This window comes from Myotis daubentonii, chromosome 3, assembly GCF_963259705.1.
Source record: "Myotis daubentonii chromosome 3, mMyoDau2.1, whole genome shotgun sequence".
Classification (NCBI taxonomy): domain Eukaryota; kingdom Metazoa; phylum Chordata; class Mammalia; order Chiroptera; family Vespertilionidae; genus Myotis; species Myotis daubentonii.
The window spans coordinates 204,423,175-204,442,706 of NC_081842.1; the positions used below are offsets into that span (position 1 = coordinate 204,423,175).

The 19,532-nt window shown below is 46.9% G+C and overlaps 1 protein-coding gene across 2 annotated transcripts in view; it reads left to right on the plus strand.

Moving 5' to 3' along the window:
- LOC132231513 (RH-like protein) overlaps positions 1–19,358 on the plus strand; it is a 32,563-nt gene extending 13,205 nt beyond the window's left edge. Inside the window, exons 4-10 of one of the 2 annotated variants that reach the window (XM_059690762.1) lie at positions 1,984–2,131; positions 2,894–3,060; positions 4,538–4,675; positions 8,185–8,318; positions 13,447–13,526; positions 16,708–16,781; positions 19,166–19,325. In XM_059690762.1, coding sequence (XP_059546745.1) covers positions 1,984–2,131; positions 2,894–3,060; positions 4,538–4,675; positions 8,185–8,318; positions 13,447–13,526; positions 16,708–16,781; positions 19,166–19,192 — 768 coding nt within the window. In that variant the 3' untranslated portion in view covers positions 19,193–19,325. Of the gene's footprint in view, positions 1–1,983; positions 2,132–2,893; positions 3,061–4,537; positions 4,676–8,184; positions 8,319–13,446; positions 13,527–16,707; positions 16,782–19,165 lie in introns of both variants that reach the window. The other variant, XM_059690763.1, reaches the window with a different exon arrangement.
- The last annotated feature ends 174 nt before the right edge of the window (positions 19,359–19,532 follow it).

Here is a 19,532-nt window from a genome sequence, read left to right on the forward strand (position 1 = left end):
ATGTGTGTCACTAACTGGACATGGGACCTCACTGGGGAAACTGTCCAAAGCCTCAGGCTGAGGCCACTGGTGAGGGTGGGGCCAGGCCAGACGGTTCTCCCAGCTCTTCTGCGATAGTTGTGACCCTGTGGTCGGGTGGTCACAGATGAGAAAGCTGACGCCCAAGACCACACAGCAAGGTGGTGGCATTTGTCTCATGACTGAGGACGTTAGCTTTGATCACTTGTTAAGAAGGTTATTTCAATCATTTTGGTTTTCGGGGATGGTGGCTTAAACCAAAGTGAGGTCACTGAGGTATGGTGGTGAAAATTCCGCCAATTCTGGATATTTTTTTAAGGCACAGTTGACAGGATTGAGGAGTAGCCCACTAAATGAGTTAGTAAGGATTACTAAATTTGATATCGATACAGCAAAATTAGCATACATCTAGGATTTACTAAGGACTTCAGTTCAGCGATGAGAAGTCTGGCTATTTCATGTTGCAAAGTTTACAGCACTTATCACTCCATGAAGTTCTGCTGAGAAGTAGGGAGCAGCGGGGGCATGGCCGTGTGGCTTCTGGCCCCACCTTAGTGGACCTCGGCCAAGAATATTTATTTATTTATTTATTTATTTATTTATTTATTTATTTATTTATGTTAATCCTCACCTGGGGATATATTTTTTAAAATTGATTTTAGAGAAAGGAAGGGAGAGGGAGAGAGAGAGAAAAGAAACATCAATGTGAGAGAGAAACATTCGGTTGCCTCCCCCACACACCCCAGACCCCCCAGCTAGGGATCAAACCCACAACTGGGTATGTACCCTGACTGGGAATCGAACCTGTGACCTTCCGATGTACACTCCAACCAACTGAGCCACACCAGCCAGGGCTGGCCAAAAGCATTTAAAAAGCTGCCGGTAGTCCAGCCAGTGTTTAGTGGTTGAGTGTCGACCTATGAACCAGGCGGTCACAGTTCAATTCCTGGTCAGGGCACATACTGGGGTTACGGGCTCAGTCCCCAGTTTAGGGCATGCAGGAGGCAGCCGATCAATAGTTGTCTCTCATCATTGATGTTTCTCTCCCTCCCTCCCTCCCTCTCCCTTCCTCTCTGAAATGAATAAAAATATATTTTAAGCCACCGTGGAAGACAGTATGGAGTTTCCTAAAAACAGAACTCGCATTTGACCCAGTAATCCCACTTCTAGGACTATATCCCAAGAAACCAGAAAAAAACACCAATCAAAAAGGATCTATGCACCCCTATGTTCATAGCAGCACAATTTACAATGGCTAAGATTTGGAAACAACCTAAGTGCCCATCAGCAGATGAGTCAATTAAAAAACAGTGGTACATCTACACAATGGAATACTACACTGCTATAAAAAAGAAGGAACTTTTACCATTTGCAACAGCATGGATGGAACTGGAGAGCATTATGCTAAGAGAAATAAGCCAGTCAGAGAAGATAAATATCACATGATCTCACTCATATGTGGGATATAATGGTCGATATAATCTGATGAACAAAAATAGATCCAGACACAAATGGCAGAGGAGGGGGCGGTTAGAGAGCAACCAAAGGACTGTACGCATGCATATTAGCATAACCCATGGCCACAGACACTGGGGCGGTGGGGGCTTGCCTGGGGTGGGAATGGTTGGGGGAGGGGGTCAATTGGGGGGGAAAGAGACATATGTAAAAAAAAAAAAAAAAGAGACATATGTAAAACTTTAGACAATAAATTAAAATACATATATATGAAATAAAAATAAAAGCTACTGATAAGACCAACCAGCAACCTCCCTGGAATAGACACTCAGCTACTCACAGGGCTCCTCTGAAAGGGAACTGCTGGGCTGGATAAGCTTTTCAAACACCCGTCTCATGACTTCAAGTCACCCCTCCTCTGTGAAGCTCAGATCTTTCTCCAAGGATCATGGGGGTTCGCCCGTGGGCAGAGGGTGCCGACACTCACTGCTCCCGCTGGGTTGGTTGCAGGCGGACAACCACTTAAGCATGATGTACATCCACGTGTTTGCGGCCTACTTTGGGCTGACCGTGGCCTGGTGCCTCTCAAGACCTCTCCCCAAGGAAGCCGAGGAGAAAGAGCGGAGGACGACGAGCCCCAGCCTGTTTGCCATGCTGGGTAAGGGCGAGGCGGAGGGGAGATCTGGTACCTGGGTGAGCAAGAGGCTCCAAACTCCACAGGAAATCTCTGTCACCAGCCTGCCCCGGTGTCTGAAGCCCTCCGCCACGACTCATCTCCCCACGTGGCGTTGGATGAATTCAGACCTTTGAGGGAAGCCTTCCCCTCCGGGGTACCTCTCTTCATTCTTATCCAAAGGAGAGGAGAACTCCCTCCATTGGAGTTTCAATAAGTTTATCCAATCTGTTTGGCCTCAACTTAAAGGAGGGAATTGGACAAGTGAAGGGCCCTGAAGTCGAGGCATGGAGAGGGTAGGGACTGAAAAGTAAAAACGGTGTATTTTGACAAGCTGCGGTGAAAACGATGAACTCCACAGCAGGCGACTGGGTGTCAGGCCACAGGGCTGAATGAAAGCGACTGATGTGTGTCACTAACTGTACATGGGGTCTCATTGGGGGAAACTGTCAAGTCTCATGCTAACTTTTACGATAAGCATTTGGCCATCCCACGCTGGGGTCCGGAGGCCTGGGGTTTGGTGATTCAGCTCGCGGGGCCGTGGCTTCGCGGCCTGTGAAGTATGTTAGCCGGGCCCTAGCAACCTGAGATTTCAGGAAGGACGCGTGTCTTGCCTGAAGCCACAGAGCTGGAGAGTGATCAAGCTGAGATCTGCCTGCCCCGGGCTGCTCCCGCCTGAAGTCCGCCGAGGCTCAGGCTCTGGAGCAGGAGTTCTGGTTCTGGCCACTGACCCTCTCTGGCCCCCAGGCACCCTCTTCTTGTGGATGTTCTGGCCGAGTTTCAACTCTGCTCTGCTGACCATGCCACAGGAAAGGAAGAAAGGCGTGTTCAACACCTACTATGCTCTTGCGGTCAGCGCCGTCACCGCCATCTCCCTGTCGGCCTTGACTCACCCCCAAGGGAAGATCAGCATGGTGAGGAGGGGGGCTGCCCCTGGGCCGCACTTGGGTCTCCCAGGCCCCCCACACGTGTTCACGCCCTGCCCCCCAGCCCCAGCCCCAGCCCTCAAGTTTGGGTGGGGGAGCCTCGTCCGCTGTGTCAGGGGGCCCAAGGGGGAGCAGCAGCTTGTAAAATGGGCACTGGAACTTAGGAGACTGCGCAGTGGTCAAAGGCTTCCTAGGGGAAGGGATTTAGTCCAGCAGCGCTGGCATCAAACAGACCCAGGGTTGACCCCCCTTCCTGCTAGTTATTAAAGCCAGCCGCCAGGAGCAAGAGTCAGTGAGGGGTGGAGGGGAGGGGAGACTAGAATAGAATGTGTCAGCCTTTCCTCTTAACCCAAGAAATGTCGAGATTGGAATAAGAATCAGAAGTAGAGAAGTAGGTTAACCCAGCCACATGGCCTTGGTGAAGCCATCGACGTTGTATGTAACACCCTTCATGCGGAATAAGTTCTGGGCAAACATTAGCAGCTATTATCAATGGAGCTGGGAGATCGTGTGAGTTTTGGGTGGGGGAGATGGTGGGAGCGTAGAGCTAAAGACAAAACAAGTTCCCGTGATGCTCAGGGCATGGAGTCAGCCGGCCAGAGGTGGTGGGGAAAATTCTAGACAGGCAGTGGGGCCTGGAGTGGAGAGAATGTGGCCACGATGACAGGCTAACAGTACTAAGGGGAGGCAGGTGTCCCCACAGGTGAGCTCCATGGTGACAAGGACTCTAGGTCAGCAAGGTGGGGTCATCCAGGGAGGCAAGTTTGGCCATCAGGTCAGGGAAGCCCTAAAGCTGGTCCGAGGGCCGAGCTCCTAGGCCTGGTCAGAGTGGAGGGGGGGGGGGGGGAGGGAAGAAGCGTAAGAGGAGGCAAGGCCCAGTTGAGAGGAATGAAGGACAGAGCAGAGGTGTGATCCGGGACTCAGCTTATTGGGTCCATACAAGTGGCATAGGCGCCAAGGAGCAAATACTAATAATAAAAATAATAAAAACTATAATAATGGCTTATATTTAATGGGCATTTACCCGTGTCCTATGCCAGGCACGGGGCTAAGGGCTTTTTTCTTTTTACATGTGGTAACTCATTTATTTCTTACAATAACCTGCATTCAGCAGGTACAATCAAAACCCCATTACCTGGTAGAAAAGTTGAAGCACTGAGCTGTTAAGTGCCCAAGGACACGTCACTAATGAGCGTGAGGGTGGCTGAACGCCGAGAAACTAGACTTTCAAGCTGATTCTCTAAATGCCACCCAATCAGGGTGACTGTTCCCTGAGCCTGAGAAGTGGGGGGAGAGGAGACCATTGGTGAAGTCCAGTAGTTTAACAGGGGAGTGGATGGTTTCAGGATCACGGAAGGAGGGAGGACCTGACAGTGGGGCCTACCAGCTGGCTGAGGAACCTTGGGGAGGATGCTGTGTCCTCTCTGTGTCTCACTTCATTCACCCACAAGCTGTTTCCTTGCAGACTCATATCCACAACGCAGTGCTGGCGGGAGGCGTGGCTGTGGGTGCCTCGTGCCACCTGATCCCTTCTCCTTGGCTGGCCATGGTGCTGGGCCTTGTGGCTGGGCTGATCTCCATCGGGGGAGCCAAATGCCTGCCGGTAAGGAGCTGGGCATTTGTCTTGGGCCAGAGGACCCTGGGGCCATGGCGGACCACCAGGTGGTGCCAGAGGCTGCACCCGACAGGTGTTGGCACCCTCTCGGTTTAAAAGCTTGGGGTGGCCAAAACCGGTTTGGCTCAGTGGATGGAGCGTCGGCCTGCGGACTGAAGGGTCCCGGGTTCGATTCCGGTCAAGGGCATGTACCTTGGTTGCGGGCACATCCCCAGTGGGAGATGTGCAGGAGGCGGCTGATCGATGTTTCTCTCTCATCGATGTTTCTAGCTCTCTGTCTCTCTCCCTTCCTCTCTGTAAAAAATCAATAAAATATATTAAAAAAAAAAAAAAAAAGCTTGGGGTGAAGGACCCGCCCAGGCTGGATGGTGCATGTGTTAGGATCTGGGGAGCAAGTAGCAGAACCCACTCAAGCTTGCTCAGACATTGGGGGAAGTTTTTATAAGGGCCCCTGGGTTGTCATGGGACCCAAGGACAGAAATGCTCCTGGGAGCCCCGGAGTGGCTGGTATCGGGTGTTAACGTAAAAAATCATTGAAACCTGTAAAGAATTTTTGTGAGTTTATTTGAGCCAAACTGTCGACATATGCCGGGAAGCAGAACCTCAACGAATTGAGATAGTGCTCCGGAGAATGGCGGGGTTACAATTGTATTTATACATTTCAATCAAAGGAGGGACGTAGGTGGGTTACATGAAATTCATTGGTGATAGACTAAGGAGGAGGGATAAAGCAAAGCAGGGAACCCCTGAGATTGGATAAAAAGTAAAATGATGGACACATACTTAGGTGGGTGCAGGAGCAAGTAACATGATAAATGAAGGAATCTGTGGTATCTGTCCTGGGCCCAGCACACCTGGCTGTGCCCCAGGGGCTCCATGAAAAGGGAAGTCACAAGGTACCCAGACATTTCAAGGGTGTGTTCTCATAGATGCAAAAAGACAGATAGGCTCAGTTACGGTAAAGGTTGACCTTGTCAGTGAAGATATCGGCTTAGGACGTAACTGCCCACCATAACTGCTTTAGTTAAAGTTTAATTTCAGACCATCCTTTGTGGTTACTTTAGGTCTCTAAGTCTGAAAAACTGCTATGCAGGCCTCCCCTGAGCTTGTCAGGTCAGCGTGTGGCCCCTTTCGTCCACAGGGGATGGGAGTGTTTTGGGGAGCCCAAGAAGTCCCTGATCTCCTTTCTTTGTTTTTCCCGAATATCTGCTTTATTCTCACTCTGGAGACTTCCTGTTCTCCTACTGCTCCTCCACATGGTGGAGTGTCGTATCTCTTTGCAAGAAAGCAGCTGGGTAACATCTCTTGGCCCTGATTCCAAGTTCTTTGAAGAAGGAGCTCATTGGTCTAGCTTGGATCCTGTGCCCGTCTTTGGCTGGGTGGGGGTGGGCATGCTGCACACCGTGAGAATGGGGGTGGGAAGGGCAGTGCCTAGAAGAAAGATGCTGGCTCATCATCAGGGCATGCCCACTTCTGATTGTTTAGTTCTTCTAAGTGGATGGGCTTTTCTTCCTTCAAAATTCAACAGGCACAGATACTACCAGAATACTTCATTCTAGCCAGTTTGTTATTGATACACTTCTAAAGGAAATATTTAGGAACCACAAATCGGCATGGCTTTTGAAGGCTTGGTGGAGAATAAAGGAGTATACTTTTGGGTGGTGAAGGAAGCTGAATTTGACTGACAGTGGATATTCAGGGAGGCAGTTTCAACTCCAGATAAGGAGGAAATTACCAATAGTTTGATTTGAGCCGAGTCTGATTTTCATCTTTGGAATGGGAACAGATGTCTTTTACCTCCTCTGGCTTGGAGGCCCTATGATGAAAGGAGGAAGTACACAGGAAAAAAAAAAAAAAAAGCATACTTTGTCCAGCAGGTGTGGCTGAGCAGTTGAGCGTCTAGCCAGAAACCAAGGGGTCACTGGTCCAATTCCTGGTCAGAGCCCAGTAGGGGGCCTGCAGGAGGCAACAGATTGATGACGTTCATTTTGCATCTATGTTTCTCTCTATTCCTCTCCCTTCCTCTCTCTCTAAAAATCAAATTTTAAAACCGTATTTTAAAATGTGTAAGTTATCATCCGTCTTAGAGTCCATCACTCTACCTGTGCTTCAATTTCCTTGACTCTATCACTGGGGGAACAATTCAAGGATGATTCACTCACTCATTCATTCACTCATTCACTTATTCATTCACTCATCACCTATGTCTTCACATTTATCCTGCTTCCCAAGCTGTAACGCAGAGAAGAAAATGGACAAACAAGACCGCTCAGTGCGATGGCTGCTCCAGGGCACATCCACGCCAGCCTGAGACGTGTCAGGAAATGCTTCCCAGAGCAGAGGTTGTCTCCGCTGAGCACTGACAAGTAACTAAGATTAGCCAGGCGGAGAAGTGGGAAGTGTGTTCCAGGCAGAGGAGCAGTGTGCTCAGAGGCTCAACAGGGAGAAGGGCAGGTGGCCCAGCCAGGAAACAGACAGATGTTCTCTTGACTGAAGCGTTGGGTTCACCTAGGAGTGCGGTGGGACCAGAGTCTTGAGAGATGGCTGGTGCTCAGGTATATCTCCTGACCAGGTTGAGGAGTCTGGGGTTTTATTCTGCAGACAATGGGGAATCTAAGGAGAAAGCAGCCTGAACAAATTCTCAGTTGTAGCCGTATCTGTTGGCTGATGGCCATCTGGGAGGCTAAGTGTTGAGGTGGAGGAGCATTTGAATGGGAGTCTGAGGGTGTGGTCACATCCTTTTCTTCTGACTTTTATTCTAATCAGCCATTTGTCTTTGGATGGCATTTGTCTTTGGGCCAGACCAGTAGGTCTCGATCACCTCCCTGGGACATGTGATGATATTTGGAGACATCCTTGGTTGACACACTGGGTTGGGGGTGCTACTGGCGTCTAAAGGGTACAGGCCAAGGATGCTGCTAAGCATCCTACGTTGCACAGGACAGCACACTCACAACACAGAATTAGAGCCCAAAATGTGAGTAGTGCCTGGGTTAGATCCTTGCTTCTCAAAGGGCAGTCAGTGGACCAGCAGCACTGGCATTCCCTGGGACTCTGTTAGAAATGCAGAATCTCAGGCCCCAGACCTTCCAAATCCAACCGTGTGGTTGACCAGGCTCCCCAGGTAATGCGAGCCCACGTGCAAGTCTGAGAAGTGCTTCTTTTTAAAAAATATATTTTATTGATTTTTTACGGGGAAGAAGGAGAGGGATAGAGAATTAGAAACACTGATGAGACAGAAACATCGATCAGCTGCCTTTTGCACACCTCCTACTGGGGATGTGCCCACAACCAAGGTCCATGCCCTTGACCGGAATCAAACCTGGGACCTTTCAGTCCGCAGGCCGACGCTCTAGCCACTGAGCCAAACCGGTCAGGTTGAGAAGTGCTTCTTACGTGAGCTCTAAAGCCCATCCCTTTGGGTGGCCCGGGTGTTAAGAGTCGTAGGGAATGTCAGTCTCACATGCAGATCTACTGACAATGCTGTCTGTCCCCAGGTGTGTTTTAACCGCGTGCTGGGGATCCACGACACGTGCGGCGTGCACTACACCTTTGGCTTGCCGGGCCTGCTCGGAGGGATCGCCTACATCGGGCTGATGATGCATAAGATAAACTGGGCCAAGGATCCCCTGTGAGTCACTTGACTTATTCCCTTCATACCGGCACCTGACTCAGGAAGCAGTGTGCCCAGAGCCATTAGCCGAGGTGCATGCATTCAGGGCCAGGCACTAAGCCGGCCTCCATGAGCATTTGTTGGCCAACTTCTTCAGAAATTCTTCCGAGCCCCTAACTTGTGTGGAGTCATCACCTCTTCAGGTTATTTTTCCCAAAGCGGGCAGCTTGGGTGCAAGGCCAAGGCAGATAGCCCCGAGGTCCCCCCCACCCCCCAAACAGACGGAGCAGGACAACCAGGCCCAAGCCAGTTGAGTGAGTCCATGTTTCAACCTTTGATGGTGTAGGTGATGTGAAGACTTGCCGTGGAGTCAGACTGGTCTTGACCTCTTACAGGCTGGGCACGCTCCCTAACTTCTCTGAGCTTTGGTCACCTGGTTTTAAATGAAGATAATGACAATACCTCCCCTTATAGGATTGTTGGAGGCTGCCTGAGGCCAGGAACCATGTGGTTTAGAGGATTAAATAAGTGAATGTAGGAAAACGGTAGACACTCTCCTAAGCATTAGCAAAAGATTCAAAATCATTAGAAAAATTGTGTGGGCCGAATTCCAGGCTGCTAATCGGGAACATCTGGACCATTTGTCCTTCTAGATCCCAAATTCTGTGATTCCGTGGCTCTCCTAGAGCAGTGGCTCTCAACAGCATCAACATCACCTGGGCATTGGTTAGAAATGCAAATTCTAATATCAGGGGTTCAATCTGTAAAGTATATGATTGTCCAACCACTATGCTATAAACCTGAAACTCATCCTATATAATAAAGAGCTAATATGCTAATTAGACCAGATGGCGGAACGACCTTCCAGAATGACCAGTTACCAGTGGGCGGGGGGGGATAGGGGGGCACAGGGCCGAGAGGCAGCCGGGGCTGCGAAGACCTACTCTTGCACAAATTTTGTGCATCAGGCCTCTAGTACAAAATAATTTTGAATGTAATTGAAAAATAAAATTTAAATTTTAAAAAAAGGAGCCCTCGCTGGTTTGGCTCAGTGGATAGAGCATCAGCCTGTGGACTGAAGGGTCCCAGGTTTGATTCTGGTCAGGGGTACCTGCCGGGTTGGGGCTAGATCCCCAGCAGGATGTGCAGGAGGCAGCCAATCAATGATTCTCTCTCATCATTGATGTTTCTTTTTCTTTTTTTATCATTGATGTTTCTATCTCTCTCTCCCTCTCCCTTCCTCTCTGAAATCAATATATATATATATATATATATATATATATATATATATATATATATATATATATATATATATATATATATATTTTTTAAGAAATGCAAATTCCAGCCCACCTAGATCTGCCCAATTAGGAATCTGGAGGTAGGGCCCAGGAGTCTGTGTCTCAACAAGCCTTCCCGGTGATTCTCATGTAAGCTTGGCTATTACTGGCCTAGAGAAAACAAAACAAAACAAAAGAGTCAACCAATGGTATATCGGTAAAGGATGAACAACCCACTCTCCAAGAAAACAAAATCCTGACTTAGCACATTTGCTGATTTCTCTGGTGCTAACACCCCCACCACGGCTGCCATCAAGGGGACATCACTGAACATGGAGTTGGGGAGATGAGAACAAGGGCCCAGACCAGGGGTGGGCAAACTTTTTGACTCGAGGGCCACAATGGGTTCTTAAACTGGACCGGAGGGCCAGAACAAAAGCATGGATGGAGTGTTTGTGTGAACTAATATACATTCAAAGTAAACATCATTACATAAAAGGGTACGGTCTTTTTTTTTTTTTTTAGTTTTTTTTATTCATTTCAAACGGGCCGGATCCGGCCTGCGGACCGTAGTTTGCCCACGGCTGGCCCAGAGCCTGTGTGGCCTGCCTCCAGCACACTCTGCAAGTCAGCCCTCGTCAGGACAAGACAGCTGAGGACCAAGAAGTTGTTCTTCCTCCTCTGCAGGAACCCAGCAAAGGGAAGGGCACAGTGGCAGCCATGACCTCGTAGGAGGCCTTCGTTCTGCTGGAAGTAAAGGGCACAGGCTTCAGGGACAGACAGACCGAGGTCGCATTTTATCTGTTGTGTGACCTTAGGCAGGCATGGCTCCTTAAGATTCAGTTTTCTATCTGTAAAATGGGATAATAAGATCTACATCTCGGGACTGCTGTGAAGATTCAGCAACATATAATTAAAGGGCTCAGGACGGTGCTTGGTGTGGAGTAAATATCCAACAATGGCCCCTTTCCTTAGGATTATGGATGCCGCTGCTTCCGTAGGAAGATGGAGAAAGCACGGAGCGGGCAGGCAGGCATACCTCATACGCAATGGGGACCAGCTACTGTACTCGTGTGGTGTCATTGGGCAAACCAGTTGACCTTCATTCATTCCACAAACAGTATCTGCCAATTTCCTATTCAGGTCAGTGGATGTGAATGAGTCGGAGGCAGTGCTCCATGCCAGGACGGAGGAATTTTCACAAAATGTAGGATTTTAAGAGGTGTAAGGACACACTTGAAGAACATTGAATCACAGAGTGCACTGGCTCTTTCTCAATTCCCATCCAGACCTTTGATTATATCAGGGAGAAAGTCTCCACTGGGTTCGAGGAGTCTCTGCGCCCTTTGGACACGTGCTCACACGATGACCTCGGTTTTAGCGACAGCAGAGGAAGTCTCAGGCTGAGAGACTTGCCCACGCTGCCACATCTTGGAGAGATTCTAGCTACGTTTTGTTTTCATTGTATTTTTTTATAGTTGCCTCTCGTTTCTCTTCCACTTTAGTGACACAAAGTTTTGTTTTAAATGTCTATTTAAACATAACAAAAAAAGCCTATTTAAAGAAAAATACTTTTAAAAACTATTTCTGGAATGTCAGAATGGCCATATTGTGAAAGGAACCCTCAAATGCTGAAAGCTGGGACAGATCTGGCCAGCCTTGGTGGGTAGACAGACCTGCCTGGTTTGAGTCCCAAGCACCATCCATTCCAAGCCTGTGACATTGGAACCCTTGGCCCACTTCCCTAACCCGGCCCTCCCCATTGGTGAAACACCTGGTCACAGGGCTGCTGTGAGGATCACGTGAAATTAGCTGGAAAGGCATCGAGGGCCTGGCACAGGGGGTCCATCTTGCGTGGGGACTGTTGTATGGTGATTTCTGCTTCATCCATTTGCTCTCAGATGGCACCAGGATAGAATGAATTATGGGTTGGCAGTCAGCAGACTTGGATTTAGCTTCTATTCTGCCACTTAATTTACTTAAAAACAAGCAAACTATTTATTTGGTACAGTCGACTTCCAGAAAAGTGCAAATATCGTAAGAGTGTCACTTGATCAATGTTCTGACACATCCGTATAACAGGCACCCAGAGCTCCTTTGTGTCCTGTCCGAGGGTAACCACTATTCTAACTTCTAACAGCATTGATCAGTTTTGCCTGCTTTTGTCCTTTATACACATGGAGTCATACTGGAAGTCTGTGTCCTGTGTGCCTGGCTTCCCTTACGCAACATTGTAATTGTGAGATTCACCCATGTTGTTGAGTATCTCTGCAGATTGTACATTTTCATTGGGGTGTAGTGTTGAACTGTGCTTAGGTTTAATTTATAAAGGTGACTGAGTGACAACATGGAGAGGCCAATACCACTGAAAGGACAATTTAATGTTACTCACAGGACCCCTCGAAATGAGAGGCACGGCATACCACGCAAGGCCACATGTCCCACGGGACCAGGCGGCAGAGGACGGGGGAACTGAGACTATGCCTGTGGGAGTATAGCGGTGGGGACATCCCCTAACGGGCAGGAAGTGAAAATACGTGTTAGAGTTTGTGGTTGGGGGGGTTTGTAATATGAGTTTTGCATTCCCACAAAAGCTGACTTGCAAGAGAGAGAGGTAAACAGCTTGGCCCATTAGTTTGGCCCTGTGATAAATGAGTACCAAGTTGTAGACAAATTACAGAGCCTAAGAAAACACAGTTAAAACAAGTGTTCCACTGTGTGAATACAGCACAATTCATTGATCCATTATTGATGACCATGTGGGCAGTTTCTAGTTTGGAGCTATTAGGAACATTCTAGTATTGCTGCTATAAACAGTCTAATGTTTTGGGGGAACACATGGATGCACTTCAAGTGAATATATGCCTAGAAGTGGATTGTTGAGTCATACAGCTGCATACATCCATTTTATTGGATACTATCAGTTTCCATTGTGATTTGCACCCATCTATACACATGAGAGTTCCCTTTACCCCATATATTCTCTAACACTCTCCATAGTTTCCTTCTTTTATACTGTATGTTAGCCATGTAGCCATCAAACTTATTGTTTGGATTTTAATTTCCCTGATGACTAAGTGGAGCACTTTTCATACGCTTTTAGGACATTTTTTCTTTTGAAATGTCTATTCAAGTTCTTTTGCCCATTTTGTGTTGTTTTGTCTTTTTCTTAATGATTTTTAGGAATTCTTTATCTGTTCTGGATATAGATCCTTTATCAGATATACTGTGAATACCTTCTTCCACTTTGTGGGTTATCTTTCACCTCTTTAATGGTGTATTTGTCGAAGAGTTCTTAACTTTAATATAGTCCAGTTTATCACTGCTCCCTATATTTCTACTGCAAGGGCATGTCAATGTCCTACCAGGGCTGTTTAATTGTTTGAAGTGAAGTCCGGGGGTTGCCTTGAAGGACAACGAACAGGGAAGCATGTTCAAGATGGGTAGGCAGGGGAGATGGATCTGATAGCCAAACTGTACCCCTCCTTGACTTGATAGAAATAAAGCCTCATCTTTAATGGCCTAATGAGGAAACTCAGGGCTCTGAGAGGGTAAGTGACTTTTCCAGGCCACACAGCTGGTAACAGAACTGGGACTTGAACTTGGTCTTTCTAGCTCCTGATCTAGTTCATGATCCAGGGGTCTGAGGATTAAAGTAAGCCAAAGAGGTTCTTGGAATGCCCCTCCTCCATGTCTGCATGGCTTTGCAGGAAAATGACAGGGGAATATACCACCAGGAAGAGGACACTTGTTGCCCTGATGGCCCTTCGTGACCGGGTCACTACTCGTGCAAGCAGTGTTTTTTGTCCCCATCACCTCTGCATCCTGACACCTGAACACGACCATCTTTGCTTTGTCATTTCCAGGTTCGGCTTCCAGGTGCTCTTCGACACTGGGGTACTCAGCTTGTCCATGGCAATGGGTCTAGCATCTGGTCTCCTAACAGGTCAGTGTGCGCTCACCCGCCCATCACGGCCCAGGCACAGGGCCCAGGGTCAGAGTGCTTCCACCCCATCGCTGGGTGTGCACGAGCCCATCCAGTTTCCTGTGAGTCCACCTCCTCAGCTCCAGCCAAACGATGAAAAAACACACAAACAGAATCACATCATTTCAGAACTGGAAAGGCCCTCAGAGGTCACCTGCAACAGGAAAAGGAAGAGTGGCAACACTGCAGCCTCTTAGAGCCAGGACTGGTGATTGCACCCAATTTTGTACAGAAGGCCAAGGAAATCCTTATGCCAAAATGCTGACCTGGGGCCATCCATAATAATATTTGGTTCAGCAAGTATTTATTCAGTATCAACTATGAGCCTGGCACTATTCTTAAGTGCTAGGGACAAAGCAGTGAATAAAACAATGCCCTGATCTCATGGAGCTGACATTCTAGTTGACAATAAAAAGGCAAATAAATGCATACTATGCAAGATGGTGATAAGTGCTATGAAGATAAATAAACCAGAGTGGGGGAACTAGTCAGTGTGGGGGTAGTCTGCTCTTTTGGAAGGGTGGTAAGGGAAGGCCTAGCTAGTAAAGCTTTGAGCAGAGACCTGAATGGAGAGGAGGGAGACATACAACATGCTTATTTGGGAGAAGAGCATTCTACGAGACCGAACAGCATGTGCAAAGGCCCTGAGGCAGGAACATGCTTTGTATGTTTGGGGAACAGCAAGGAAGTCAGCGTAGCTGATGTGGATAGAGTGAGGGGGGAGAGTGGCCAGGGTTGAGGGCAGAGTGGTAGCAAGGAGTCAGATCACTCTGAGAGGTGGGGAGCTACTGGCGATCTTTAAATGGAGAGTTAAAGTATGTTTTTGCTTCTGCAATATGATAGAACAGCAAAGAATCTGAGAGAGTTGCTAATTTGCCAGTCTTACTTATATGCCAGGGGAAAATATGCATCCTTTCAGAAACGTTCACTTTTATTCTTTAAGTGAACAGCTTTTATGGACACTCATATACTGTGTCCCTAGGCAGGCAGTGGATGCCAAACAAGAGACCAAGTAGCATAAGCAGACACTAATGAACTGGGTGGTGTTAGTCACATTACCATTTCTCTGGGCTTGGCTGGCTCCTCTGTATAATGGAAGGATTATGGTAACTAACCGTTTGGCTTCCTTTCAGCTCTGAAACATGTAGGAACGGACTTTTTGGAGTTCCCTGGGTGGTTTTAGAGAGTAAAACTGTCTAGAATTACCTTAATGTACCATCTGGCCTCAGCTTTTGAGTCTGAGGTGATTAACTAAATACAGATGAGAAAATGCTTTCATCCATAAGTTTACATTCTATCCTGGGTAGAGTGGTCCTATTTAGCAAAGGGAAGTATAAGGTGCCCATTCTTTTGAATTCAAATTAGCTGAGCATTCTGTACTTTATCTGGCAACCTGCACCGGGGCTCTTCCCCCCTTCACCGATACTACCAAAGGGACACTGACTCAGGGACTTGGAAAGGACTCTGGGGCGGGGTGTTCCTTATACTCTAATGGGGTTAAGAAAGAGAAGAGTGGGAAAGACACCTGGATTATTCCTCGAAGAGTTAAAACCAATGGCTTTCCTCCTTACATGTTGCTTTGGACATAAGGGAACTGATGAAAAAGAACTTGGACAGCCCTAACCGGTTTGGCTCAGTGGATAGAGCGCCAGCCTGCGGACTGAAGGGTCCCAGGTTCGATTCTGGCCAAGGGCATGTACCTTGGTTGCGGGCACATCCCCAGTAGGGGGTGTGCAGGAGGCGGCTGATCAATGTTTCTTTCTCATCGATGTTTCTAACTCTCTATTCCTCTCCCTTCCTCTCTGTAAAAAAATCAATAAAACATATTAAAAAAAAAAAAAGAACTTGGACAACAGAAGGGGAAAGTGGCCTCCAAGCAACCAAAATAGCACCCATAGCCCTCTGAAAGCCGAGCATTTTACTTGTCAAGAGACCCATTACTTGTAATCTGTCTATACTATTTAAGGTACAACCCCATCAGGTATGGTTGTTGGGTCTCCAATTCAGGAAGATTAGAAATGGATTAGAAGTGGGGTTGGTTCCCCAAGATAAGGCACACTAGTATGTTAGAAGTGAAAGCAGAGAGTCTCACAGAGGACAAGAAATTCTTAAAATCAGACACAAGAACACGAAAAGCTTGGGCTGCCGGAGAGCAGGCCGACAACCCTCGACAGCTATCTACCTGAGTTCTATAGCAATTCCTAAGTGCTATAAAATCAGTTCTGATTTTATAAGCAACAGTTCTGATTTTTTTAAGAATCTAAATGTATTCAGTGATGATTCATAAGAAAATGCAATATGGATTTATGTATTTAGATGGATTTTCATTAGTGATGAGTAAGCCTCAACTACCTGGAAAATTCATGTCGGTGATAGAGCTCATTCCTGAGTAATTCTAGCAAAATGAGACATGCTAATTGTACTTTACCTGCCAATATCAGTTAAAGGCATGCACAACAACAGGAAAATATGACTATGCATGCGCCTACTCTTGTTAATCTTACTCCTGAATACATCGAGACTGATCATCATTAAAAACACACAGATAAATCGATGAATGGCATGTCCCTGCTTCCTGTGAAAGGTAAGCGCTCACTTCATGGATTCGGGGAGATTCGGCAGGTTTTACTCAGTGGCAGAATGCATAGGGCCAAGCCCTCGAGGCAGAGCCTGGACAGGTGAAAAGAACAGGGACAAAAGCCAGTGGTTATAAATTACTTTCCTAACTACACAAGTGGAACCTTGAGCTGAGGCTGGTGGGAGTTTATTGGACCTACAAGGTGCCTACTTTGAGCCGCTCTCCATGGCAGCTCTTGCGTTTCAAATGGATAAGCTTTCATGTGGGGACACTGTCTGGTAGGGCCGTTCTATTCCATCTCGGGAATCGTGTCAGATCCATGGTTTTCCTACACCTCTCAGAGTAATTGAAATCTTTTAGAAATAATTGCTCTAGCCAGTTCCTGTTAAAAGATCTATAGGATCAATTAAGCGGGCCCAGGAAGAACAGTGCTTCCATTTGTCTCTCTCCTGGTTGTGGGAGGAAAAAAAAGGATTTCTGTTGAGATACTATAGTTGACATGATATTTTGAGATAACAAATGCTGTGCTCTGGATGTTCAACATTTTTTAATGAATTTAAACAGGTCTCATCTTAAACCTCAAAATATGGAAAGCACCTCATGTGGCTAAATATTTTGATGACCAAGCTTTCTGGGAGGTAAGGTTTTTTTTAACCTCTTAATGTCATAGATGTTGAGTGAATGAACTTAAAAAGGTATTGGGGCATGTTAACTTGGTGTTTATGAGAGTAAAATAAGAACAAATGAAAATGAAGAGTAAGGAAGGAGGAGCAAATCCACGACATGGTAACGGTCACCATTTCCCTGGTGCCTCAGAGTCAGTGAGGGCCAGGGATAAGAGAGCTGTCTCTGGCCACACTTCTTTCCACCTGGAGTTGTCAACATGGGCAAACAGTGTGACGTGAAGGTGACAGAATCCTGAATGCAAGAGCCAGGAGGACTGCCGGGGCCAGCAAGTCTAATACCCTCATTTGACAGATGCTCAGAGTGGAGCCAGGACTGACCAAGTTCTCACAGTGATTGAGTGGCAGAGCTGACTCTAAAACAACTCCTGATAAATTATAGCTGGTGGACACAAGGAAACTTTTAGTATAGAACCTGGGGTCATTTAGCCAAGGGACACAGAGCTCCAACTAGTCACCTGCATTACATTGTAGCAGTTGCTATAACTGGGCTAGACACTGTCACCCCCTGCCCTCCTCCCTTTGACCTATACTCATAGTTCACAAAGCACTCTGATGTATGTTGCCGTGGGTAATCTTCCAATCAAAGCTGAGGTTGGGGAAGCAGGGATCAATATTGCCTGTTACAAATGGGAAGTGGGAGCTGACGGAGGTCACCCTAGTGCCCAGTATCATACTCTGGGAGTGGCAGAGACAAGACCAGGAACCAGGCCCTGAGTCCCAGGCCAATCCTTTCTCCACCCGCTTGCCGATCCACTGATCACTAAAGGGTCACACCAGCGTTAGGATGGGCCTTGACACCTGTCTCTGTAGGGGCAAAACAGAGGACCTGCCTCTTCTTTCCTCCTCCCTCCTCTTCTAACAGCTTTGTAACTGGCAATGAACCACACACATTTAAAGCCTACAATTTTATACTTTTAAATGTACTCTACACCTGTGAAAACTATCACTGCAATCAAGATAACGAACATACCCATCACCACCAAACATTTCCTCCTGCCTCCTTGGAATGACTCCCTTCCTACCCCACCCCACCCATCTCCAGGCATCCCATTGACCTGCTTTCTGTCACTACAGACTAGTTTGCATTTTCTATAAACTTACATCAATGGAACCAACCATAGGATACATGCCCTTCTTCACCTGGCTTCTTTCACTCGGCATTATTCCGAGAGCCATCCACACTGTTGTGTGTAACCTGCCTCATCCTGCATCTGCTTCTCTCTCGTCATTGGCTCTTGGCTTTTCCCAACAGCCAGTCTCTTCCCATGCCCTGCAAGTGTTCTTACCCTTTTAGCAGAAGCAGATCTGAATTCTAGTCCTAGCTCACCCCAGGCAAGTTGGTGCCTTCAGGCAAATCGCTTTACTTCTCTGGGGCTGTTTCCTCATTGATAGAATGAGATCAAATTCCACATTCTGCATTCAGACAGATCTGGGTTCTACCACCTCTAACTCTGTGACCTCTCAGAGAATCAGCCTCCCATCTCTGAAATGGAGATAATAACGTCTAAGTTGTTGTAAGGATTCAAAGGAGATGTGTGTGAATGTTAGCACCCTGATCCATAGAATATACCCCACATGTTAGCTACTGAGTTCCAACTCTAGAATTCTGTGATCCAAGCGCCTCAATGAGTAGTGATATTGTAAGGCACAACTAGAGAATTCAGGATGTAGTCAGCTGGCAGAAGAGAAGACCCAAAGGAGACCTAAGAACTATCTTCAAATACTAAGAAGCTGTTGTGTAAGAGAGAAAAAAGATTCTTTTCTATGCTTCTCCAAACAGTGTACCAGGGCCCAGTAAGTAATGCAGTGTGAATTGTTAGCTATTTGAACTGTCTGCAAAATGGAATTAGCTCCTTTACATGGTAGTGAGTCCATTGCTACTGGAGGTGTTCAAAAAAACACCCAGAGGACTATTTGGCAATGATCCATGTAAGGAGCTATACGAAATGAGATCTGTCTAGGACAGTGGTTCTCAACCTTTCTAAGGCGCGACCCTTTAATACAGTTCCTCATGTTGTTGTGACTCCCAACCATAAAACTACTTTCGTTGCTACTTCATAACTGTAATGTTGCTACTGTTATGAATCGTAATGTAAATATCTGATATGCAGGATGTATTTAGGCGACCCCTGTGAAAGGGTCGTTCGACCCCCAAAGGGATCGCAACCCACAGGTTGAAAACCGCTGGTCTAGGAGCTCTTCCAATTCAAAAACCTCTGTGATGAGACATTTTGGTCAATATAAATTTCAAAAGATCAAGGCAGAATCAATATGTGCACAAATTTTAAGAGTGGAAGGATTCATCTGTAACAAAAATGTTTGCTTTGCTTTTACAGTTTCCTCATTTGGCTGTTGGATTTTAAGCAAAGGCATCCAAGAAAAACAAGGCCTGTTCCTAAACAAGAGAGCTTCCTTTCACTGTTGCCCACATTTTTTCTGTGTGACAAACTCGTTACTGCAGTCTCCCTATGTACAATGAAACAAGGTCAGAAATAGATTTGATATTAAAAATAAAAGACTAAAGACTTGTTTAAATGGTAATTTCATAACAATATTTTTAATTTATTTTTAAATATATTTTATTGATTTTTATAGAGAGGAAGGGAGAGGGATAGAGTTAGAAACATCGATGAGAGAGAAACATCGATGAGCTGCCTCCTGCACACTCCCCACTGGGGATGTGCCTGCAACCAAGGTACATGC